Source organism: Hyperolius riggenbachi, chromosome 1, assembly GCF_040937935.1.
Source record: "Hyperolius riggenbachi isolate aHypRig1 chromosome 1, aHypRig1.pri, whole genome shotgun sequence".
Classification (NCBI taxonomy): Eukaryota; Metazoa; Chordata; class Amphibia; order Anura; family Hyperoliidae; genus Hyperolius; species Hyperolius riggenbachi.
Window position 1 is genome coordinate 461,275,848 of NC_090646.1, and position 27,783 is coordinate 461,303,630.

General features: G+C 43.0%; 1 protein-coding gene across 3 annotated transcripts in view; it reads right to left on the reverse strand.

Annotated features, from left to right (window-relative positions):
• SGSM1 (small G protein signaling modulator 1) overlaps positions 1-25,266 on the reverse strand; it is a 556,432-nt gene extending 531,166 nt beyond the window's left edge. For 2 of the 3 annotated variants that reach the window (XM_068239081.1, XM_068239072.1), the window contains exons 1-2: positions 25,190-25,220; positions 25,045-25,088 (exon numbers count right to left, since the gene is read on the reverse strand). In XM_068239081.1, the coding sequence (XP_068095182.1) occupies positions 25,045-25,088; positions 25,190-25,205 (60 nt within the window). In that variant the 5' untranslated portion in view covers positions 25,206-25,220. Of the gene's footprint in view, positions 1-25,044; positions 25,089-25,189 lie in introns of all 3 variants that reach the window. The other variant, XM_068239098.1, reaches the window with a different exon arrangement.
• Positions 25,267-27,783: the final 2,517 nt, after the last annotated feature.

Sequence of the window (27,783 nt, forward strand, 5' to 3'; positions counted from 1 at the left end):
ATTCAGAGCCAGGAGTATGCTGCATAGAGCATGTGTCTATCAGGAAGATTAGCTGAGACCCAAAGCAGGACTGGAGCAGAAAAATAATAAACTGTTCTAGTGTTGATTTTACTGAGTAGCTATGTACTCATAACAAACAATTTAGCTTGTGGCTTACACTGTATTTTAAATTTTGGCCCCTTACGTGATTGCGTTAGACACCCCTGATCTAGAGGCTTCCCTCTTCTAAGGTGAGTATTTACATTTTTCCACAAATTTTGCTTCAGGCTTTGACTAAAGTTTGACCACACTAACCGCAATCTTGATTACGGTGTGTGGTTCAGACTCTATTGAAGCTGAAAGATCAGCACTCTAACCACAAGGTCACTTTTAACATATACAATCCACAACATGCTCACTTCTGTTCTTCAACAGTCTCTAATGACCGCTGGTTTGCCTGTGTAAATCAGGCCCAAAAATGGGATAAGCTGGATTCTTCAATAGAAAGAAGGAAAAATGATTAACAACCATTAAGATAGTATGTCCACTTGATGAAATGTTGAATTACATTACATTACACAGAAGTCCACAGAGGTACAGATACATTGCACCATTAGACAATGAGTCATTCTTGCAGCAGCAGAGTTTCACAATAACACTGTATAGAAGATGCATGCATGACAAGGCATTATAAATAAAACAGGTGTTATCTGAAAGCCTGCCCACAGCTGGATCTGTATTCAAGTCAGGGGAGGCAAAATCAAAAGACACGCAAGGCATGACTCACTCATATGATTATACGGATGAGAGCTATCCATGCTGTGAGCCTGTAAACCACGCCGGCTTCATAAACGATCTGTACTTTTATTATCGTTTAAAAATAGAAATGCTAGGGCACATAAAAAGTTCTGACATTTTTGCTGCTGAGCGGCTTCAAAACTAGTATTTAGCAGAAACTTATTCCTATGGGTTATGCTGGCCACTCACTGGCAGACTGATCTAACAGACATCCGTTAGGGCCCTTTCACACCAGAGGGCTTTTTCCGCGTTTTAACGCCACGGCCGAGGTTGCCGTTTTCCTAGGTAAAATGAAAGTCCATAGACTTTCATTTTACCTTTCACACTTAACACTGCGTTTTGGAGCGTTGCGTTTTGAAGCTCCCAGGAGCTTTTTTAGGGCTGACCGCAGCGTTTCTCATTACAATTGATACTAATGTATTGGCGTTAAATCGCCTTAAAAACGCCTTGAAAACGCAGCGTTTTAGCCTTTTACCGCTGCCTGTAGTGTGAAAGAGCCCTTAGAGAAGTAGAATTTATCTCTCAAGTAAGAGCAGTGAAATCAACACTGTGATTAAAAAATAATAATAATTTATAGCCCTAAATCATGATTGAAGGGTTTTGTTTCAATGCATATTTTGTTGAATATATCCAACTTGAAATGTGCTAAATGTTATGCATTGCGTATAAGCCATTTAGGCACTATTAGTTTATGTATTACCTTATTTCCTGTTTAGTTCTATTGTTAGTTTAGTTATTATTAGTTTATTTATTATTATTTCCTGCTGTTTCCTGCTGAACACCTGAACCCCTTACTAGGGTAACAGCAGTCTATTAGGAATTTTGCGGTTATGAGACTTATGTGCACACGATGAGGACGTTCTGTTCTTTTTAGATAGCTGAAAGCTGTCCTGTATTTATCAAATAATGAGCCTGATCCAATTCACATTTTCTCCTAAGTTTTCTCCTAGGTGATATTTATTATTATTATTATTATTAATATTTAGTATTTATATAGCGCCGAGATATTACGCAGCGCTGTACAATATATATATATATATCTTGTCACTAACTGTTCCTCAAAGGAGCTCACTATCTAATCCCTACCATTGCCATATGACTATATTATGTAGTGTAAGTACTGTAGTCTAGGGCCAATTTTTAGAGGGAGCCAATTAACTTATCTGTATTTTTTTGGAATTTGGGAGGAAACCGGAGTGCCCGGAGGAAACCCACGCAGACACGGAGAGAACATAAAAACTCTTTGCAGATAGTGCCCTGGCTGGGATTCGAACCAGGGACCCAGCGCTGCAAGGCGAGAAAGCTAACCACTACGCCACCGTGCTGCCCACATTTTCACATCTTATCGTGAAATGCCTTTTAAAGGACACCCGAGGTGAAAATAAACTCAGTGTTCTCCCCAGAGCCTATTACCCGGGCGGAGCGCCCGGCTGGTCTCAGCTTCCCGCCCGCCTGTGGTTACAGCGAGCATCAGATTTTCTTCCTCCACATTCAATGCAATGAGCAGCGGCTGTGTTATTGGAGCCAGCCGCTGTCACTTATACTATCTCCGCCCTCCCCTCAGCTCCTGCATAGCCGTGATGTAAGAGGGGCGGTGAGAGCCTGGTGGTAACTGAAGTTACACACAGGCACCGCGGGAACTTCAAAGGAGCTGGAGCTAGTGAATCCCATCCCGATCTGCATGACTATTATGCAGAGGACGGGCTCTCTTCCTTCCTCCAGCAAGTCTTCACATCGCAGCAAACTTCCCAGCATGTGCTCCAGCCTCACCTCCAGCCTCGCAGGTCAGAAGTCAGAGCACAGGGAAGAGTGTGGATCAGCGCTCGCTTATGCCGGGGAGACAGAATTGCAGGGCAGATGGTTATCTGTTAATCCCTGGTAAGGTGGTGACTGATAGCCATTAGCTGCCTCTGGGTGCTGTGCCTGGTGTAGCGTCACCTCTATGGCATGCCCCCCTTTCAGATGCACTTTGCTGGGAGGAGAGGAGACAGACATTTTTACAGCTCCTATTGCTGTCCTTCCCCCAACTGCTCTGCTCCGAGATGTTACATTGATGTAAACCTGTCTGCAGACCTGCAGTGTGCTGTGCAAGTTACAGGAGCTGTGAGAGTGCTGCATTCTTATTTGTATTACATTCATATTTAGATGGTACTGCTTGTTGCCCCCCCTTCCTTTTCCACACTGATATACATATGTTTTCTTCTACCTTTAGTCTGTTTCTCCCTCTCACACATTTCCCTTTGTCTCTCACACATTCCTCCTTGTTTTTTCTTTCCCAGTCCTCCCCCCCCCCCCCCTGTAGTACATGCTGTTTAGCACATAGACAAGCAACAAGCATGTGTACATCGTGCTTGTGTGCATGCGAGATCATCCAGTGTAACTCCTCATCAGTAGTTCCCAGTGTGTTTCCTCCTTACCCACTTCCTCATTCAAAAGCACCCAGCATGATCCACCTACACTCCTTCCTACCAAGTAGCACCCAACACAATCCACCCTGCCCCTCCCTACCTAGTAGTGGCACCCAGCATCACCCTCCAACTCCACCCAACGTGACCTTACTTCCCCACCCGGCTACTTTTTCATGCCACCCGGCTGGTTAGAAATTCTGGGGAGAACACTGTAAACTAATAAAATAAATAATTGTACCTATCCTTCTTCTCCTAAAAATGACTTTTTAAGATATTCCACAGTTTTATTTTCTATTTAAATCTACTTTTTAAGCTTTTACTGTTTTAGGCTAGGTTTCAATTTATGTGAAAACGGGCCGATTCCCCGGCCACGAATTCGGATTGAATTTGCCAGCCTATATAAGTCTATGCAGAGCATCCGAATTCGTGGCCGGGGAATGACCGCGGCAGCATAATGATCGCGTCACCCATCTGAATCCCATAACCGTGCATAGCGCGGCTAGAGGGATTCAGCTGCGAGACACGTCACAGCTGTGCCGGCATCGCGTCTCGCAAGACGCATGCCAAGCACAGTGGAAACGAGCCCTTATTGTTTTTGCTAAATAACACATTCATTGAAGAATGCTAGAGCTAAAAATCTATGAACTATTGACCCTTTTTATCTCTTTCCTGCTCTCAGAAGCCATTTTCAGCTAGGAAAATGCTTTACAGTTGTAATTTCCTATCAGTGAGGGTCACACTATAATCTGACACAGTCCTGACTCAGACAGGAACTGCTACTTACATACCTGATATTTAACTCTTTCAAGCAGAGAAAGTAAAAAAGGAACACAGCATAGTTATTTGTGTGCTAGGAACTGTACATACACATTTCTATCTCATCATTTCACATGTCACCTCGGGTCACCTCACCTCCTTTAAGTCCCCAGCAAGCAAAAATTACTCCAGAATAATTTTGACAGAACTTTATCACCTACTTCTCGGTTCTTTTTTTAATTGAAGAGTGCTGAAACGTTATTAAATTTGCATTGGACAAGGGCCAATATGTTTTCACCGATAAATATATTAGTTGCAGTTGTGTGTTTTCTAATTCACAATCCACAAGATAAGACCTAAAGAAAGGTAAAACACTCCCGGGGTGGCCATAGTTTAGTGAAGAAATTAACAGAATGAATGAAAGCAGGAAGAAAATAAATGAGGAAGCAAAAGAGAGAAGAATGGAGATAATTCTTAAGATAAGATTATTCACACATGTTCAAATTACGTTGATGTCATGTCAGTTTCCATAAACATGAACATTTCCAATGTTATTGGAATAAGATTGTATTTACTTTTGCTAAAAATTGCTGCCACACATCCACACTACACAACACTTTTAATTAATAAAAATCATATTTTAATTAAATAAAAAAAAAAATAAACATTTCTGCAGCCATCTTTGATTTTATAGACATGCCGGAAGATTCATATTATGCCCTTTTGCAAACATGGCAGCGGTGGCTAGCATAATCATATGACCATGGCAGCAGAACCGGTAAATCCAGCAGTAGACAGCAGTCTCAGGGGGAGCCCTCTGCACAATGAAGCCCAGTCACAATTGCAAACGCTGCAACTTGTTCCTATGCTGCTGTCACCAGGCATCCCCACTTTGACAAGGGGTGTCCAAGGAGCTCTCATGTTCAATACCATTGGGTATGGTGTTTTGGAGGGAAAGGGGTGGCTAACCTGCCCCTTCTTGAAAGGTGTTGCAGAATATGGGAAGATGGCACAGAGAGTCAGAAGAGGGGATAAACACTCACTGTCTCTCCTCTAGCTCATCCCCATGTTTAGTTATGGACCTGGCATTGATATGCTAGTGTTCCTGCATGTCACTTTTTTTTAAAGGTTATACGTTGATCCCTACGTCGCTTTCGTCATGTGTTTAATGGAAGTCAATCATGACATAAAAAACTCAGATGAAGGGCCTATTTCCACTAGCCACAATTTGCAGACATTTTCATATGCAGAATCACGGCCTATTGAAATCAATAGGCTGCATCTGAATCGTGTGCGGGCAAAAAAAATATGACGGGTGCTGCAGTTTTCCACAGGACGCATCTAAATCCCGATAGCATGGCACGGTAAAGGGATAGGGATGCAAATTCGGACCAGCACGGGTGCCACATTGGTTTCAGGAGCAGCCCAGTGGAAATGTGCCCAAGGCCTGGCTTTGATCCAGACAGGAAGTCTGGATAAGAGGATGCACAGGAGAAATGCTAATTAGATTTGTGTGTTTGCAGTTAGCTGTAAGCTACTATGTGCTGAGATTAAAAAAAAACACTGAGCTCTGTGGAAGGGAACTGTGCTATCCAGAAAGCCTGTATGTGAGTGGATTCTAGACTTATATACTTTCAGACCGGAAGGCTCTTGCTCCTTTAAGACCAGAGTCGTTTTCCTATTTTGCACAGTGATTGCTGTGACTGAGATCGGAAAGCTGTTACGATGACAGCAGAGCAAGCGGGTACAGCTATGCGAACGGCGGCGAGAGCGACAAGGCCATGTGGTGGGGATGATTTAAATCTACACCTTGGCAGGAATAAGTGGCCACAAACAGGGCATAGATTTCAATTATCAAGGTCCAGAAGAGGTTAGTATTTGGTCTAAACTGGACTGTCAAGGCCTAAGGGCTTTATGCTAAACTAAGGGCTGAATTATCCATAACCTGAAGTAAGCTATTTTCTTGGTTGACCATGTTTGCTGGACAGAAGCTTTTTAACTGTTTCTGGACTGCAGTGATTGAAATGTATGCCCTGTTTGTGGTTGCTTATTCCTCCTAGAGAGTAGATTTCAATCACCACTGCCGTGCTGTCCACTCGCTCCTGCAATTCACGCTGCTGTCCAGTGTCCACATCGCTGCACCTGCTCACTTTGCTGTCACGGTGACAGCATAGCTTCCGTATATCAGGCAGGAGGCATGGCTTCTTGACCCTGTGATTACTGTGAGCCAATCTCAGAAAACACGGTTCTTAAAAGGGCACGGATGGCTCTGATCTTAAAGGGGCCATAGACGTCCGGTCCCGAAGTGGTTAAGTTGTGCCAACAATAAACAAACCTGTTACATATAGACTGTGTCCTGTGTGCTGTCTAAAACCACCCCGCATCATGATTATATATGGACATATTTATTCCATATCTCTTTCTTGTTTTCTGTTTAAAATCATTGCACAGGGATTAAGAAATACTCCTCCCCTTGTACATGACCAGATGTATGGTAAAATCATTATACCCTCTAAGGCTAAGCCATTCCATTAGACCATTACAGGCCTTTTCATGCTTTATTGGGTACCCAAAGCAATAAGGACTTAGTCCATAAAATACAGAGACATTCAGTAATAAATATAAGTAGAGTTGGCTCAACACTGATGGAGTTCCTTCTACTTGGCAATGATAACATTAATTTTCAGTACTGTGGTCTGTTTTGAAGCATAATGAGCTCAAGGATAATAGCTATGAAATACACATTGTTTGGTTGCTATGTCAATTTAACAAGGACAAAGAGATGAATGCAGTCCTTCAACAACAGCTGCTTAAAAAAGGTTTTCCACAGTCAAATAGAAAGTAGAAAACCTTTACACATATTGGGCCTGATTCACAAAGCGGTGCAAAGTGTTTGCACGCCTGTGAAAAGCCCTTTATCACGCCTAAACTCAGTTTAGGCGTGATAAAATGAAACTCGCGCGAAATCCCGCGCGCAATCGCGCGACGCACGGTGCAGTGCGCGCGATGCGCCCATTAAACCCTATGGGTACTGCGCGCGGAGTTGCGCGATTGCGCGCGCAAGACTTTGCGCGCGGGACTTTGCGCGCGATAAAGAGCGCAATACGGTGCTAACTCAGTGGTGCAAAGCTTATCACGCCTAAAGTCTTTTAGGCGTGATAACTGAGTTATCACCGCTTTGTGAATCAGGCCCATTGTCTCACTGCTTCTCAACATTGTGCAAAGAAAGCCAAGCAGCTCTGAGCAGAGATATCTTCTGGCCTACTAGGGTGCACCAAGATGATCACTGGGGCTTTCAAGCAAAGTGCCCTCTGTTGATCAGCTCTAAAGGGTGCATGTATACGTATTTTTCGGACTATAAGACGCACCCAGGTTTAGAGGTCAAAAACCAGGGGAAAAAATGTATATATTTAATCTGGTGCGTCCAGGTGCGTCTTGTAGATGCCCCCCCCCCCCCCAATTATTTAGTCCCCATGTATCCTCTCGTGTCTCTTCTGACCTATCTGCCCCCCCTGTCTCCCCTCTGGCTGATGTCCCCTGTGTCCTTCTGTGTCTCACCGGCCCCCCGTGTCCCCTCTGCCCCTCCCTGTGTCCCGAGTGTCCTCCTGTGTCCCATCTGCCCCCCTGTGCCGGAGAGGCACAGGGGGACACTGGACACAGGAGGGCAGCTGAGACACAGGGGACTATGGCCAGAGGGGAGACAGGAGGACACCAGAGACACAGGACAACAATGGAAGACAGAAGGGGCACTTATGGGGGACACCTTCAGACCAAGACGCACTGACTTTTTACCCCCACTTGTTTCTAATCAACTTGTAGCTGGTCTGGTATATGAAAAATACCCTTTTACCTTGTTGAAAAACCCATGGGCTGTGTCTATGGTAATGTGGTGATATATATCAGATTATATCAGAGGTAGTGCTCATTGTGTACTGTAATCAAAATATATGCATCCCAAATTACATCATCCAACAAACACTTTGTTTTATGGTGAAGAAACCTTGACACTAGCCACATCTGAAATCCAACCAACATTTTGTTTTATGGTAAAGAAACCTTGACACTATAAAAATCTGAACGTTGACCCACTAGCTAGTGACATTAAAAAACATAATATTCAAAATAACAGCTGGAAGTCTTTGGGCCTGATTCAATTACAACAATCACCAGCATTAAAGTGAAAGTGACACAAAAATGAAAATAAACTTATGAGATAACTAATTCTATGTGTAATACGGATAATTAATAGATAATTGTAGCAAAGAACAGCATATTTTTATTTTTAGTTATACAGCATTTTTTGTAAAACATTGCATCATTCTGTCATATTTGCAGTTTAAAAAACACACTCTGTCTTTTAGCTATTGCATGTTTCAAATGATACCATGATTCTTCCTGCTAAGGATTCTTATCGGTCAGTTCGACAGACTAATAGGAACTCTGGCTTCTCCACTGTGGCTGCTGGATGCTTGGAGGATGGTGAACTCGTGCATGGCTGCACAGGCCCGATAAACGCTGGAAAACTCATGGGAGGCAGGGCCAACTGCATACACACTCCTGCTCTATAGTGATATGGAAGTAGGAAGTCAGGGATTTGCCACGGTTGCTGCTGATCTTATCGACATTAAAGCAGAGTGTGGATTCTGCTGTGGACTGGGACTAGTGGTGACAGACGGGCACTCATCTAAATTAGCCAGGCGGAGCACCCCGATAAAACATGCTAGGGAGAACACTGCTGTAAGTCACTGGCCCAGAATGAGTATGCAGATCACATGCTTTGATACACTGCATACTTGTGGTTGGTGTGTTACTCAAAAAAAAAGGAGCCAAACTCTATAAAGCCTTTTCGATATATCTCTATAAAAAATAGTTTTATAATTTACAGGGTCCTAAACCGGATAAGTTATACTTTTTAACTGAAAGAAGCTGTAAGAGAATGAAAACAGTAGAGCTGTATTACTCAGCTTGCCCTGAATTACCATTATTCCAAAGCTGTCTTCCTGACAGCTTGTCTACTCTCCTATTTTTGCATCCAACTCTGACATCACAATTTTCCATGACAACCTCTGCAGACTTTGAGAACTGCCAGGTGAAATTTGCGGTAAAATACACCCTAAAGAAAGGCAATCTTAGACGTCAGAAAGTCCATCCAATTTCCTTGCTGTCTAGGTTTAATATCATTTCATGCAAACGTATTTAGCAGGTTGCTTCTGAGTGGAACCTACTGAAAATGGGCCCATGTGTGTGTGGTCTAAAAAATTATCTAAACAACCTTGTTAAAGCAGCACGGTCAGCTATATATATAAGTAGATAACTAATTGTTCTACTTACATAATAGATGTATTGTACTGTTCACATTTTGATTTCAGTGAATTTTATATAATAAATAAAGAGAATTCTGTTCCTAGCATTGGCCATCTTGGTTCACTCTGACTGAAGCCAATGCTGATGTAATTTCCTCCCTTAGGGCCAGTTCACACTTGGTCAGGAACCGTATCCATGCTGTACGTTTTTTGAAGCGGACAAAAACAGAGCCACAGATCCCATTGTTAAAAATAGCGGTCTTCACTCTGGTCAAAAACGTATCCGTGGGATCCATTCATGAAAACTGAACAGAGAGTCCAGATATTACACTTTTTCCCGAAGCACGGATCCCCATACAGGCAATGAAAGGCGACACAAAAATGGACTGCCGTTTCCACACAGAACTTTGCACAGGACACAGATACCAACGGCTGCACAATGAACACAGAGCAGTTTTAAAAAGAAATTTTACTTTGTGGCTGACAATCCTTCATTAAACTACACAACAATAGGTCAACTGTATAAGCAAGCAGAAAACACATTTTCCTCTTTACTGTAAATGTAAGTATTATTTCTAACATATAGCAACTGACTTATTTTACCATCAATATTGAACCAATGCATGCGCCCTTATGTGCTATTGATGAGTAAGGGAGTACAAATTCTAGCACAAAGCTTATAAAGGAGTACATCTGCTTCCTGACAAGTTTTAAGTTTATGAAAAAAAAACATATTGTGTCTTTCCAATTTAAGGGTGGTAGTCAAGGCAACGAGAAGTCTGTCTTTTCACACTCGAATTTTACCAAAGGAGCAGCATTCAAAGTGATATGTCATTCTGGCACTCACTAAGCATCTCATGTAATTGTTTTCTGTTTCAAACGCTGAATCTACAAGCACAGCATATTTAATGTTCTGTAAAATGTCTGGCTGGTTTAGCAATGTGTTTTCCCAGTGCTGGAGTCTAAACACAGAAAAATGTAATTACAACCACTCTTCAAAGAGAAATAAATCAGTTCTCTTTCACTAGCCCCGCATAATGCATATGAAGGATCCACTACATCCAGGTAAGATCTTCAGTCTAAGGGCAGGAGCTGATCTTATGAAGATCATAAGGACACATTCATGAGGTGCTGATAAAATGATGCATTGTAGCAGGTGAAAATAATGTACCTTCTAGCAGTTCAGCATCCTAGGCCTTATCACAACATGGCTGAGATTTATGTGCAGAGTGTATGTGGATTATACTGGGAATGTACATGTGAAGGTGGAGTGTCACCTGTACAGTTCCCTAACTGGCTAGTCTACTGCTAATAAAGTAAATACTTACCACAAGCTGATCCAAAGCCACTCTCTTCCTCCCAGTATCACCTACATGGGATGTGCCAAACACACATAGACTGTGGGACAGATAAGTGTGGTCCAAGCACTGAAGTACTGTGCCATTTTTACTGCTCCCTTATTTTGGTGCCTCCTCTGACTTCTTCTGACTCTTCTACCTACCAAGGCCAATAAGCCTATAATTTTGCTATAGGTAGTATTGAAGGCTCACTGCCTCATCCACTAACCTGTGTCTCCTTCACTAGTGCCTTCACTACACTATTCTCTAGACTGAAAGCTCACAAAGGCAGGGATCTCTTCCTAGTATTTCTTATTCTTCTGTAATTTATCATATGAACATGTACCAGTATTAGTGATGTGTCAAACCCCACATGGACTATGTATGTATTTGTACTTGTATTGCTGGATGTCCTGATTGTACACAGTTTTGAACCTCTCATGTATCTTTGCTCCCCTCTATTTGTTTTGTACTTTGTACAGTGCAACGGAAGTTGTTGGTGCTATGTAAATAAAAAATAATAATAATATCACCACTTGCCATGACTAAATTAGCCTTTCACATACTTTCCTGAACCTTAACCACTTAAGTACCAGCGGTCTCTGCCCCCTTAAGGACCAGAGACCGCTGGTACAATACCGACAAAATCCCAACGAATTACCGCGCATACCCGCCGCAACCGCAGTCACCGCCGCACGCTGGGATCCTCCTGACATAGACTCTGCCGTCTCTATGACGGCAGAGTCATGTGAGCAGGTCAGGAGCCGCTTTGATTGGCTCCTGACCGTGTCTATCAATGTAAGCCAATGGGAGCGGCTTACATTGATAGACACGGCCAAAAGCCAATGAAATCGGCTCCTGACCGGCTCATATGGCTCTGCCATCAGAGACAGGCAGAGCCAGTGAGCTGCGGCGAGAAACGTCGGGTTTGAGCAGCGCGATCGTCGGGGAACGATGGAAATAGTAAATGTGCGCTACATGGGTACACGGGTACATGAGGCACTTCACTGCAGCATACGCACAATGTAGAGAAGTGTGGTTATGAGAACCTGCTGAGACCACGGACCTCGCACCCAGTCTAGGGAACTGTATTTTCATCTGTGTATTCTTCATACTAGTTCTAGGGTGCTGAGACCAAGGACCTCGCACCCAGAATAGGCATTGTTTGATAACTGTTATGACTTATAGCTTTTCTGACCACTCCTCTGTCTTCTGATTCGGTACCTCGCACATCTGATATTCCGTTGCCAGTCCCGGCTTGCCTTGGATACTGAATCAGCCTTCTGTCTTTGTACTTTATCTGTCAGTGTGTTGCCGACCAGGCGAGGCCGACCTCGAGAGCTATCTCTCCTGTTAAGAGATAGTCTCCAGACCAGATAGTGACATCTACCTTCAGGTGTCACTCACTCTCTGGCCTTCCCTATCTCCAGCCTGACTCCTCCCCTTGAGGAGTCTCAGGCTGCTGGAAGGTTCCTGTGCTCTCAGAGCAGTGTCTCTGTTCTGTCTATTATCACCTGCTCAGCAGGTGCATTACTCAAATTACTGCTGTTACACCAAACACTCACATATCTACAGGTGTCCAGAGGTTAGCAATATATCTGTATTATCAGTGATTCTGCAGATCATCAATAATCAGGTATATATCTGCATTCTTGGTGATACTGCAGATCACCAATAATCAGATTCTCTCTGCGTGCTGACACCAATCGTTACATTATTGTACTAATATTTTAATATAGAAGGTATATATCTAAGATTTACTCCAGCTATAGATAACACCATCATAACTAATGCTATTATTTGTGATTTATCAACGCATTGCTGCTAATAAAAGAGACTGGGTTTTAAAAATTCCCTAATGCTGTTGCCAATCCATTACTCTGACTGAGTTATGTTAGGTTAATGGGTGTGGCAGGTCAGCCACACCCATTAAAGATGGCCACACACGATACAATAAAATTATCAGATTTTATGGCATTTCAATAAAAACGATCGGACTTCCCTTTTTTTCGATATAAGTCGATCAGGACTGGTGGATTTTTCTGATCAATTTTTCATGAAAATTGAATGGTGTACGGTAGAGTGTCAATTTCTTAACCTGTTGCCGACTGCTCCACGGCAATTGGCGTGAGCAGTGCGGCAGCCCCAGGACCGCTCCACGCCCATTGGCGTGAACGGTCTTCTATGGGGCTAGCAGGAGATCGCGCACAGCATGCGCGCACATCTCCTGCTTGGGGGGTCGTCGCTTGGAAGACGCTGAGCGATTTGGTTAGTGATTTTCAAAGCGTAAGAGCTTTTGTGGAGCGATTAATTTTTACACATCCTGACGTCAGTCAGGAAGTAAACTCTTGTACCTGGAAATTAATAAATACAATGTATTTATTAATCAAAGTGCTCGGCAAATCGCAACACAAAGCGCTTTTTTCAAGCACTTTGCAATTTCCCTATACCTTCCACTGAGCTCAGAAAATGGTACAGGTAGCGCATTTGCAATTTTAAAAAAATCCAAACACCGCTCAAATGTGAACACTCTCATAGGAAATCATTGCACACGCATTGCACAACCATTGCACATTGCAAAATCACCAGCGCTTAAAGGAATACTATCGATTCACATATTTTTTTCAATTGACACAGGAATTGTTTGGGAAGCGCTGCTAAGTACTGGTGTATACATTTTAGTAGCAACCTCTTTGTTTACTGTTATCAAAATACATTCAAACTTTACTGACGCCAAAACTGACGGCTGACTGAGCCATGAGGAGAGGGGAAATTCCCCTCACACTTGATCAGTTAACTCTATGTGTAGCTCTGTGTGTGACAGAGAAGAGAGCTCCCAACAGCTGCAGCTCCTGTGTCCTGTGTTTCTGACTGAAGTGTGTGAAGAGAGCAGAGGAAATTTAACTAATTGTCACAGCTGTTTTTGCTTTCAGAGTTTGATATGTTTGATATTTGCTTTCTGTAGTCTGATATGCAACTCTGGCTGTGCATTGAAGCAGACACCCCTTCTGCAATTGATTTGTCCCAATATAGCTAAATCCTACCCTCAATAAATTACAGCTTTTGCCTCTGATATTTAACATGAAAAGTAGGAAAATGTTTACACAGCTACTTAGACATTATTTGCACGCTGTCATTTTAGAACACTTGGGTATTGATAGTATTCCTTTAAAGCAATCAGCAAACTCTCATAGGGTGAACAAGCCCTTAGAGTTTGTTGAAATAAATGAACAAGCTGGACCCTTACTTATGCCACAAATGGCTGATCCCTAATATTTTAAGCACACATTAGTAATAAAAGACAGTCTTCCTAAATTCTATTCATAAAATGTATTCAGGGGCACAAATTACTTGGCGATTTCCAGAATTATTATTTAATAGTCAGACTGCAATGAATGGTTATATGAGATTCACCAACCACGCTTTAAGCCTGGATAAGCCAACCATACCCTGTTACATTGAATGGCAAGGCTTATTGATGTTGACAGCTGAGCTGAGCAACATTATACATGTGCAGTTACACGGCATGGCCATTCTTTGAACAGGGTGGAACATCTGACTCATTAACAGCATACATACATCAATACAAGCCTTAGAAAAATCCATCATTTCAGTACAATAAATCCCTTACACTGAAGATGATCAAAAACAGTATTTGCTCATATTGATGAACCCTAGCACATTCGCATGTATAAATCATGGGTTTGTGTGGTTTGTGTCTTACGGGCAGAAAGCCTATTGCTTTACTATGAATCCATGCGTAGAAAAGAAGCACCGTGAATCTGACAGCAAAGAAGAACATTCTGTGCTGATACATAATGCTTTTTACTAAGGTGTAAAAGTGTATTCTACAAAATATCTCAAAATGCTCATAATATGAACATGTTTGTATTGAAAAGTAAAGAATATCATTTTTAAGTTGACTTACAGGATATTTCAGTAATTCAAGCCCTCTACTTTGTATTTTTGTATTGTTTTACGAAAGCAACAGCATATGAAGAGCAATAACAGCACTGCTGTACCAGGCTACACCAGCCAGGGTGCAATCTAAAATTCACCACTAGGTGGCAAATCAGATGAGAGATCTGAGCTCCCAGCTTCTGGAGAAAGTAATGGGTAGATTTGAATGAATTAAACTAGTGCTGGGGACCCATCTATGAAGGGACACAATAGTACTTTAATGCTCTATGTTGGGTCTTTCATTTATGATTTCTCCTCAGTTACTGCTCCAGCAAGACCCAGAGCATTGCCATAAGCAGAATGTATTGCTTTCCTCTTCTGCCGTGAATTTTCTGTATATTCCCATAAAGCATTGTTTAATCACACAGGACTGTCTATATGGGGAATGCAATACTGGGCACAGGAAATGCAGCAAAGGCAGTGGCCTGGGGGTCACTGAAACAGGACGTGAAAAGGAATGAGCCAGACAGCCACAATTATAATAATCAATATCTGTCATTATTATTATTATTGATTACATACCGTAGCACAACCGTTTTCTAAGGTTCTATACAAAATAGGAAACAAGCATGGGCACATAAATACAGGCAATGGAACATTATACACAAAACTATCATTGTGACTAACACAATGGGATATATTTACAAAACCTCAGTAAAATGTATGTGCGCAGAACACACATACATAATATTTACCGCGCTTGACGCAATTTACTTAGCATGTTGCAAACAGCACACTGACAGTACAGCACACAGACAGTACCAAGATTTTGTGAATATATCCCATTGTGTCTAACAAAACTCACAGCATTTACAAGAAACAAAAGGGTGAGAACCCTACCCTCGCAAGCTTACAGTCTATAAAGGACAGTTTGTAATCTAGAAAAAAAGGGTTTTAATTGTAATTACATTTTGAAGCAAAAGCGGTGCACTGATCTGAACAAAACTGAAGCGATTGCTCCAGGTGACATTTACCCCTGATCAGCGTACAGATGAGCTGCTAGCCTCTCTTCTGAGCAGCACATTCCAATAAGGAGGAAGAGTCCCACTGCAACTTGCAGCAGGGTCTACATTGACATTCAAATGAGTAGAGTCTAACTTGCGAGTGACTAGATTTTCATACAAAACACTCACAACAAATCATTTCAGATGGCAAACACCTTGTATATGGACAGTTATATAAGCAACACTCCTGAAATATTGTTTACATCACTTGAACACAGACTACAGGAGGTACTATTAATACAGATGATGTGGGGATGCGGCTGCACCCTTCATTACTGCATATGACCTGCTGTTTAGGGATTTCCACATTGAACTGAGGTCCTGTAGTGAGACTTACATGTATAAGGGCACAGTAGTGAAATATAAAAGGGTTCCCAAATAAAGCCTCTTCAAATTGCAGGTCACAAGGTGGAGATTGCCAGTTATACTTCCAGGTAAAAGGTCAGCATACAGAAAATCAAAATGGAGTGCAATGGACCATTTTACCAGCTGTGATATTTTCTTTACCAGCACTCCCTGCATTTCAGATTGCAAGATATCATTCCAATTGAGCAAAATATCAAAAGACAGAATTTTACATTTTTCACTTAGCACTGAAAGCTACCATATTTGGATTTATGGCCTTCCCTTCCCTAAAGTGCCTGTTAAAATCAATCAATAAGCTGCCAAATAATTGGACAGAAGTTTCAAAGACATTTTATTTAGTTCTGCATTTTTAAGTCATGTTTTCACGTAATACTATAATGTTAGTTTGGCTTGGCATAATACCTGTCACTAACATCACATAAATCAAAACTACCTCTAGCCATGCATACAAAATGCAGTCCTAAAGCTCTGTCATGTGACATATGCCTACATCACATGGTCTCCCTTGTATGTTTGACCTCATAAGTGAGTACAGGCAGAACAGAGGCAAAGGCTAGTGCTTCCAATCAGATGGGCACTGTCTGGTAGACTTGCAGTGAAAGGACAAGAGCAGCAAGACACACTATGTACATAGAAAATGTTCCTAAAGGCCTCATACATATGCTAGATGACATACTATTTGGGGTGACAGTTTAGCAAGATCAAGGTACAGACATGCAGCCTGTTTACGTCCATGATGTGCAGTGGTGGAATGATGAGCAGGATGCACCCCATTGCAGGAATAACAATACCAGTCACCTGAGATTAATCCAGCATGGTGGATAGCTGAAAGTGAAGGCCTGAAGTAGGGGAGCATTCCTATTTCCTTTAAATTTTTATTTGAAACAATTATTAATGGTTGTCTGTCATGTGTACGTACTGAAAATAATATATACAAACAAACACACACACACACACACACACACACACACACCACACACACACCAATCACACACACACGCCCCACACACACACACACACACACACACACCAATCACACACACACACACACACACCCCCACACACACACACACACACACACACCACACACCACACACACACACACACACTCACACACACACACACACACCACGCACACACACACACACACACACACACACACACACCAATCACACACACACCCCCCCCCCCACACACACACACACACACACACACCAATCACACAGACACACCCCACACACACACACACACACACACCACACACACACACACACACACACCAATCACACACACACCAATCACACATACACACACACACACGCACACACCACACACACACACACACACACACACACACACACACACACCACACACACACACACCAATCACACACACACACACACCACACACACACACACACACACCACACACACACACACACACCACACACACACCACACACACACACACCAATCACACATATACACACACACACACACCAATCACTAGTCACTTTCACATGTGTGGCTAACAACATTGAAAAGGCTTGGAGTTATCCTATTAAGTTCACGCAATTATAGACACAGGTGTAGGATGAGCTGTACTGTAAATTCATTGTGAATTAAGGACTAAGAAAAGGCAATATCCTGTCAATTTTTTGACCTGACTTTGGAAACAATAATTAAAAATACTGGAATGAACTCAGGTGGGACATTGCTAAATAGAACATGACAATACCTGGCTTACATTCATAATACAGACCTTTTCAGCAGGCACTCTGGAGCACTGCTTCACAGTAAAGCAGGATTATGAATTAACATGGGAAAAATGAAATGTATGGTAATGATACGTCACATTACTACACGGAGAGAACAATTTTCCTGTCAGGTAGGTTATACACAAAACCATTATTCACCCAGTTGTCAACGGCAGCAGTGAAACCTGGGATCTCACAAAGAACGCAAAGTGCTGAGAAAACACGGACTACAGATTTCTGCATGACAATTATATATGAGAATATGAACTAATGCTGAACTGTATTACCTACATGGAGACAGCTAAAAAACACCCCAACCCCACTATCAGTAAACTGAGGAGTGCAAAATGGCATTGGATGTCCCACCTGGAACATATGGCATAGCACAGAGCAGTTACAAACATCTTCTATCAAAAACGTGAAGGAAGGAGTGAAGGAAGGAGACTTCTTACACACAAGAGGTGGACTGATGATGTGAAAGACTGGAGGAGGCAAGGAGGATGGCTGGTTAACCTTGGTGGACCTGGCCAGGGCTCTTCTAAGGCCAAAAGGCTATTGAACCTTAGTTATTTTAAATATATCTTGTAAATACTGATGGCAAACAATAATAATAGATAATAAAACACAAAATAAGTGTCCCATGGGCACATTTACACCAACCTTTCTTAACCTTTTTTTTGCCTGGAGGGACCCCCACTGAAAATGTTTGGATCCCCGGAAACCCCTTGCATAAAAATGACACCTACAATGTATATTACACATATGTATATTAGCCTACCATTCAGTAATCATGAACCACCAAAATTACAAATGGAGAAACCATAGTTAGCCTACAAATTACAAACACTGCAATAATAACACCCAAATATAAACTATAGCAGTTATCAACCCCAAACAACAGATGCAGCTATCACTACCTCACTTAAGAAATGCAGCAATTACCAACCAACATAAGAAATGCAGCCATCATAACGCCACATAAGAAATGCAGCCATCATTAGCCCACATAAGAAATGCAGTCATCATTACTCCACATAGGAAATGCAGGACTCATCACCACACATAAGAAATTCAGCAATCACCACCCCACAAAAAAATGCATCCAACATGACCTTACATAAGAAATGCAACAATCAATCCTCACATAAGAAATTAAGTAATCGTCAACCTACATAGGACATGCAACAATCATAAAAATGCAGCAATGGTGAACACTTACATAAAATTTGTAGCACCATTACCCCCACAGAACAAATGCAAACCCTCATTTTGATAAGTTTGCAAACACTTCCTCTTCATCACCGGTGCTCAGTGAGACTTAATACTGATACCCATGCAGCCACTGCCCCCCAGTTATTGGTGCTAAGTGAGATGGAAAAGTGACCCTTATGCAGCACATGTTCCTGTCACTATTGATTATTGGGCCTAATTTTCTTCATGCAGTGTCTCATCACTGCTGCTCAGTGGGGCTAATATCCTCAAGGAGCATGTGGCTACCTGCCGCCATAGTGCAAAACTGCTGCCACCTAATCATCAGTGCTTAGTGAGAATTAAAAAAAAATACTCACTAGGAACATCAATTGCCTCTTTTTTCTCCATCTGCCTAGTCTTCTTTACTCTTCCCTTCCTGATCCACATTTCCTCTTCAGCCTGCTGCACGACTGCCTACTTCAAGTCCCATACCTGCATGCCAAGCCTTGGATGATGGTCGCATGGCATAGATAAATACACATCACTGGAAGTGGGAATATTTTGGCCATGGCAGTGTCTAAATGACACAGAACCTCTGAAGTGTTCTCATGGAACCCTGGCTGAGAATGCCTGATCTCAACACTAAATGAGAACAAATGAACATATATATTTAATATGGACTGCCTCCAGCTGCTTTTGGCATATGCAGGTGTAATTTCCCCACCCTCAGGCATGACAGCTGGTGATTCCCTGTGTTTCAGTTGGAGCTCAGCTCAGGCAAGCACATGCTATGGAAGATTGTAGAAAGATTAGCAACGAGATACTGACCTGACTCATGGAACACCATAGCAATTAGCAGAGAAAATCCAAACTGCCCAATCAATTTATTCATGAGAAGGGCAGAGCAACAGTGTTAGGCATGCATGCACAGATCCCATAAATTCCCATAAATGGCATAAATGGTTAGATTCAGCAACTTGCATCTGATATCTGCTCCAGCTTAAAGGTGCAATATTGTGTTATTAAAAATATTTAGGGTCCTTTCACACTGCATCATCTCTTGTTCTGCACTTGCGATGTTCACGAAGACTTAAACTGCATATGCACAGATCGCCCTGGGCCATATGGGCGGATGCGCCTGTGCAGAAGGCCAGGACCACAGCTGTGATGGGCAATATTTTTAAACTGACAGCAGCATCCTGGAGGGCAGAGCAACTACAGCAAGGGACATGATAGACTGTGGGGGGCTAGAAAAAGCCCCAGGAAAGTAAAAGGGAGTCTTGCCCAAATTTTCCTTACTGAACAGGTGCTGACTTACAGAACAGGAAGAGCCCCAATTTCAACCCCAGTCTCCTGTGTCAGAGGCAGAGCCCTTAAAAAGACACTGAAGTGAAAAAAAAATTATGATATAATGATTTGTATGTGTAGTACAGCTAAAAAATAAAACATTAGGAGCAGAGACATACGTCTAATATTGTTTCCAGTACAGGAAGAGTTAAGAAACTCCAGTTGTTATCTATGAGCTCCACGACGCAGAGAGCTCTGTCTTCTGAAGTTTGTTATCTCAACAGTCAGTCACTGTATTTTCTTTTTCTTGCAAAGGACAGGTCAATAGTTCACAAGACTGCTCTGTAAAATCATTTAGAATGCTGAGTAATGTGTAAACTGCAAATATTAGAGAATAATGCAATGTTATAAAAACACTATATAACTGAAAATAAATATATGAGAATATTTTCTTTGCTACTAATGATCTAGTAATTATCCGTACTACACAACCAATTAATTATATCATAATTTTTTTCTTCGATTCAGTGTCTCTTTAACCATTACACCGTCCAGCCATGAGGTAAGCATCTAACATTTTTCTTCACTTTAGTATTGGATTAGGTCAGGGAGAACCAGTACAACCAGGATTTTGAAGAGGGACAAAACAAACCAGAAGGCTGCCTACTTTAAAAATAAAGGGGAAAAAAACACAAAGAAAAAAAAGCACTGTACGCTAAATAGTTTTGCCTTCTTAAAACTGAAAGTAATTCCAAATATTCAGCTTGACATGAGCAAGAAGTTATTCTATAATGCATTACTTCCAGTCAGTGGGTGAATATGCAAATCATATCTTTATGACCCAGAAAAGCCATGTACATGTCCAGAATTCTCAGTTTACAGCATTCTTATAGCTTATCAATCCTACAAAGCCATATAATTTAACTTGCACACAGCTGCCTCAGTAAAGGTCTATGGCACAGCTTGCACGACAAGACACAGAACATTTACATCATGCTTTTCTCCTGATGGACTCTAAAGGTAGCCATACACTGATCGATTTGCCATCAGATTCGACCAACTGACAGATCCCTATCTGATCAAATCTGATCAGAGAGGGATCGTATGGCTACCTTTACTGCAAACAGATTGTGAACCGATTTCAGCCTGAAACCGTTCACAATCTGTTGTGGTGGTGGTGGTGGTGCTGCCACCGCTCCCCCCGCCCGCATGCCCGCATACATTACCTGCTCCGCCGGCGCGACTCCAGTCCCCAGGTCACCGCTGCTCCGTCTCCGCTCTGGTCTCCGGCCCCGGCATGCTTTACTTCTTCCTGCCTGGCAGGAAGTTTAAACAGTAGAGCGCCCTCTACTGTTTAAACTTCCTGCCGGGCCGGAGGAACTGAAGCATGCCGGAGACCAGCGCGGACACGGAGCAGCGGTGACCGGGCGTAGACGTGCCGGCGGAGCAGGTAATGTATGCGGCTCTTTTGCGTCGGTCGTCGGGCACTCGAACGCCGCTAGCGACGCGCTCCCTACACGCGGGCGATCGACGCTAATTTTCCGCACGGAGCAATCGACGCGATCGGACGAAAAGGATCGAAATTCAGCGTGTAGCGCGAACGATTGGCAGCAGGTTCGATCCCAGTGATCGAATCTGCTGTCGAAACGGCGGCGAATCGGGCCAGTGTATGGCCACCTTAAGCGCTTCAGGGCTGCAGCCACTTAGGGCACACTTCACGGGTGACCAGGATCCTTGCCCAAAGACTTCTTACTGTTTTATGTACTGGTTTGAGCCAGAATTTGAACCCCGGTCAAGGGCACAAATCCCATATCAAAGACAACAGTCTTTCCAGTACGCTATCCAGCAAGGTATAAGTGTTACAGAATCACTATATGTAGTTGGAGGTGCCCAGTGTATAATGTATATGGATAAATAGAGTAAATCTTCTATAAATAGCACCTTAAAGAGGAGCTGTTAGGTATAAGGTCTCAGAGAAAATAAACACATATATCAGTAGCTAAAGATTGGCTGTACTTACATTACATATGCATTTCACTGTCCACGTTTGGATTTCACAGAATTTGTATATAGTATATGCAGAGAATGATGCTCCTGACAGCCCATGGCAGGTTCCATGTTTGTGAAGCCAAATGTGTCGTCATGTCCTGCCTGCTTCTGATCACAGAACAGCTCGTACAGAATAACACAGTGTGCAGTGAATATTAATGAGCCATGTGGCTAGGAACAATAGCGGACTCCTGCAGAGTAATCTTCCCGGAGATTATCTGTGCTGTGAGTTTAGAAGCTGCTGAAACTTGATCCCGTCTTCTCCTTAGCAGCCGAGGGGAGGGCCCCAGAATGCTTTGCAGTATGGAATGCGGCTTGCGTCCTCCTTAGGAGCTTAGCTTTGGTGATAAGCACACATTAAATGTAAGAGAGATTTTTATCTTTAGTAATGTCTTTTGGCTTCTGTCTAAACTGTTTAACACAGGAGAATAGAGGTTTAAATTAGCTTCTGCAGCCTGACAGTTACTCTTTAAAGGGATCCTACCTTGTGGATGCCTCAATCAGGAGAAAAGGAAATGTGAAGATCAGTATAAAAATTTTATCACTTTCATTTTTGCACTAGACAACGCGTTTCACGGCAAGAGCCGCTTCCTCAAGTCAGTAATCGTGCCTCCAGTAGGAGAGTATATGAGCCTCGGGTGCTGTTAGAATTACAGAATACTCAAATAAATTGAATCTGTAGGGAAAAATAAGTAAATAAAAAGTAGATTCTTACCTTAGTAGAAGAAGCCTCCAGAGGCTTCCTGTGTCCTTCTCGATCTCACCGTTCTTGTGCAGGGTTTCTCTAAACCACACCACCCATGCTAAAGGCCATATCCATGTTAATGTTTAGGATGGACTAATAAATGGAGAAATGTGATCTACTTCATGAACCACTCCTTTGCTGATGCAGTGTCATCAATTAATTTAAGCTGTGGCAAAAATATGTGAGGATCTCGGCACTTGAGGACTGGAGTTCGACATCCCTGCTCTAAACATATCTGACAGGAGCTTGACGGATACATTCCTGTGGTCACGCTCCCCTCTGTGTACGAGTGCAGCAATACTGTGCATGTGCGAGCAAGGCTGCAGCTTTGTGCTACTGCGCAGCTGCAGTCTGCAATCAAAAAGCTTACCATACCCTCCTTGACCCCACTATTCCCATGCAGGGTAGCTCTGAACATATTTGACAAGAGCTTGTTGGATATGTACTTGCGGTCACACTCCCCTCTGTGTACGAGAGCGGTCACACTGCACATGTGTAAGTAAAGCTGCGGATGTGCGGACCATGCTCGCACATGCGTAGTGCGGCAACGCTTGAACATGGAGGAGAGTGTGGCTACGAGGAGAAAGAGAGTCCCGGCCAACAGTGGTAGGGTTATGGAGGACACAGGGAGCCTCTGGCGTACGTATTGGCACGCCGCCAGTGAGTTGGGAGCAGGGTGAGCCAAATGCCGCTCAAATTCCCAGCGGCATTAAATACTATTCCCCCTCCAAGTCATAGAAGCTAGGAGGGAAAAGTAATTTGGGGTCTGGCAATTGCCGGTACTCCGAATTACGCTTGTGCGGGTTGCACACTATTGCATTGCATACCCCGAATTGCGTTTGTGTGGGGTGCGCACTACAGCATTGGGTACCCTGAATTACGCTTGCAAGGGGTGTGCACTATAGCATTTCATACCCCGAATTGCGCTTGCGCGGAGTGCGCACTATAGCATTATGTACCCCAAATTACGCTTGCAAGGGGTGTGCACTATAGCATTACGTACCCCAAAATACGCTTGTGTAGGGTACGCACTATAGCATTACGTACCCCGATTTATGCTTGCGTGGGGTGTGCACTACAGCATTACCTACCCTGAATTACGCTTGCACGGGGTGCACACTATAGCATTACTGCTATAGCAGCACCCAGTTCAGTCGCTTGGCGCCTGGCACCAAAACCACCTGATTCGAGCCTCTGAACTATCCAGAGGCTTCCCTTTACTGAGGTAAGTAGCTAATGTTTACCTTTTCTTTATTCTTGCAGGTGTACTTTAAGTCATGGAGAACATGAACCATTGAGATTTTGTAGAAGGCCTAAAGAAACCAAAGAGCTCATCTACTGAAAAGCTATGGAAAAAACAAATTTTTCCTTCTTAAAATGGAAGGAATTTCCCAATATTGACCTTCACGTGAGCAAGACATGTACTCTCATAATGCATGACAGAAGCAGTACTCAGAGGTATTGACACAAGAAATACATTGGATAAATGTCAGGTGATATGCAGAGCTAAGGGGAAGGTTCATTCATTCATTTGCACAGGCTCGCAACATTCAGTCATCAGTCATCCAATAAAATCCAACTCAATGGCAGAGATCAGTTGTTTGTGACATCTGAACGGCGCATTTGTGGCAAGGAATATTTACATCAATTGGATTTATATTGTCCGGTTTCACAGTAAAAGTTTCATTTTAAGCTTTCATATTTACATATATAGCAGCAACACACACAAAAATGTCAACAACTATACTGATTGTCCCTAAACAGGGTATATATTTGTGACTGTTCGACTGTGCCAGTGTGTGTGCTCCACAGCAATGACTGCCTGGAGTGTTTAGGTCTCCCTTCCCTGAGAAAAGGCGTGCTTTGCTCTAGCTTAGAGCCCATTGCACCCAAGGGGACAGCTGTATGTGTGGCACTGCACTACAGCGACACAAGTGACCAGAAGCTGCCAGCTGTAAATACAACACACCCTCCCAGCCAACACAGCAGCCCAGTGCACCTCCATGTACACTACACACAGCACAGCATGGACACCCCACAGCAGAGCTGCATTTGGAGATGACAGCAGAGGAAGATGCTGCTGAGAGGAGGAGAGAGGTCACCTACCTCCTTCTTCACTGTCTTCAGCAGCCTCTGCCTGGTCTCTGCCTCTGTGGAAACAAAGGGGGCAATATTTATTACATCCATAGGGCTGCGACTGCAAGCAGTGTATGGACAGGAGAGATGGGTTATGCGAGAGCAGGAAGCTCACCTGTGCCTGTTGCCATGTTCGCAGCTTCCCTGTCCCTGTCCTCTGCAGACTCGGCTCTGGCAGCACAGCTGCTCCGGCGCGTTCACGGCAATCACTGCAATAAACAGGCATCCCCTGCATCCCTCTAGACACACAGGAGTAAGTAGGTTACCAGCCATCGCTTCCACGGTTTTATATAGTCAAATAACTGCAAACAATATTCAGACCCCCGATTTCCAATAGTGTTTGAGCAATAGCGCCACATAGGTGAATACACTGTGTATTGACTTTATTACCATCACCCAAATCAATAGGAACTGATCTGGTTCACTGACCAGAAGGAGTCAGTACATAAACATAACATGTCACAGGCATCCTATAATCAAATATATATAAACTACAGGTTATATTTAGAAGAAACAAGAGAAGGAATTCATTGCATAAGGTCATGTGAGTGTACAGCGTTAAAGGGATACTTAAGTCAAAAATAAAAAATGATTTTTACTCACCTGGGGCATCCCTCAGCCCCCTGAAGCTGTATGGTGCCCTCGCAGCCTTGCTCCGATCCTCCTGTCCCCGACAGCTGCCGAAAGGATGGGAACGCGAGTGATTCTCCGCGTTCCCAGCCGCTATATCCCCCTCTATGCTGCTATAGCGTATACGCTATAGCAGCATAGAGGGGGATATAGCGGCTGGGAACGCGGAGAATCACTCGCGTTCCCAGCCTTTCGGCGGCTGTCGCCGAACCCGGAAGTAGCCGCCGGCAGGGACAGGAGGATCGGAGCGAGGCTACCTTACTAGAGAGCACTGCTCTCATTTATTGTGTTCTTTGATTATGTATTTGTAAATAGCTGCGTTTATCTTCTATTATGCACTTTGCACCCTAAGCACTTTTTCATTGTAGCCCTGACGACGGCTCTATTTTTAAGGAGCCGAAACATGTCGGTTTTAGGTGGAGGGTTTTGTACTATTTGAAGTAACTCAGCATATATAACAATTTAGTGCCTAGTACGGGGTTTGATAAGAATTGACTATAAAATACAGAAGGTCCTTTCTAAGATATATCAATATGTTCTTTCCACTACCCTACTAGGTTAATGTGATTTAAATCAAGAATATCAATATTTAAAATAAAATTCATAACGATGGAAAAGATTTTACTGTAACAAATAAAAGTTATTTTTTAGGGGGGTCTCACACAAGGTCTGCTAAGTGTGTTTAATTTAATAAATCAGATTTGTGTATTCCATTTCTACATTACCTGTCCTGTGTCATGGTCTTCTGAATCCCTGCTCTTCCGTTAGCCCCATAAATGCCCCATAAACACATAGCACACTGGCGTGTATGCGGCTATGGAAGAGCAGCAAAATCAGAAGACGGAAGGACACTGCGACACAGGACAGGTAATGTATAAATGCACACATTACATACATACATTAGGGGAACAGCGGCAAGATGGGGGATGCGGTGGACTCAGCAGGCTCGGCCAATTCCAGAAAGATTTCATGCTGAAATTGATCGGGAATCAGCCTGCGGTGTATGGGCAGCCAACAGATCTCTCTCTAATCAGATTCGATTAGAAAGAGATTTGCCTCTTAGTCGAATCTGCGCATCATCGCTAGATGTAAGGTCACGTTAAGACTCTTCTCGCAATAATAATGGATCATGGTCACTGTCACAGACCGCAAGGCCAGTCTGCGGATGGGGTCAATCGATCAGCGTCAGAAATCCTCTCACACGGTCATTTTGTTCATCACGAAGGGTAACCCGACTTCGCAATTTGATGAACCGCCTCGCGGAGGGAGCGTTCAGACGCCAACAGACTCACCTCACACATACAATTCAAAGATCTGCCACCAAGCGGGTTACACAGCCCGCTACTGTAATTATACTAGAACTTCGAGAACGATCTGTTAACCCTTTGCGATATGCAGGAATCTGGGTCAGATCGGACTATCTGAGCCGGATTCACGCATACGGGTTATAAATGTATACTTCTATTAAACACAGGGTAGTGAGTTCAGGAGAATAGGTACGATTGTGTATGTTCAGCAACAGGTCATAACCGCTAAACGATTTTTAAAACGTTTAATAACAAAAATGCATTACATACAGTTATATACACCAATTAACATATACACACAGAGCTTAAAAATAAAAAGGAATAAAATCAGAAAATTCTTACTTAGCTGAGCAGTCCATTTGAAGAATGAAGAAAAAGAGTCCAGTTTAAAAGTAGGCATTAATGTTAATAGTCCTTGAACACAGCAGGCATCGGCTCTCCTTAAACGCCTGCCTGGACTTGCCTGGTCAATGGAATTTGGAGAACTGGGCAGGTCTGGTCCCGCCCCACTTTTATAGGACCTGAGTTTTGGGGCTGTCACTACCTGGAAAGTAGGTGTGTTTAAGGCAGGGTTATCCCCTGGCAGCAAGGTTGCCACCTCCAGACTCAGAGCAAGAAATGTACCAATTATTAATAATCTGCGTGACTCCGCCCCAGATTGGCGCATCGCAAATCCGAGACTATATTCATAAGCAGCCTGCGACCCTGTATTAAGCGAGGCTATATATTCTATTGCATTCGCTCTACGCAGGCTGGATAAAGTGGTTTCTCT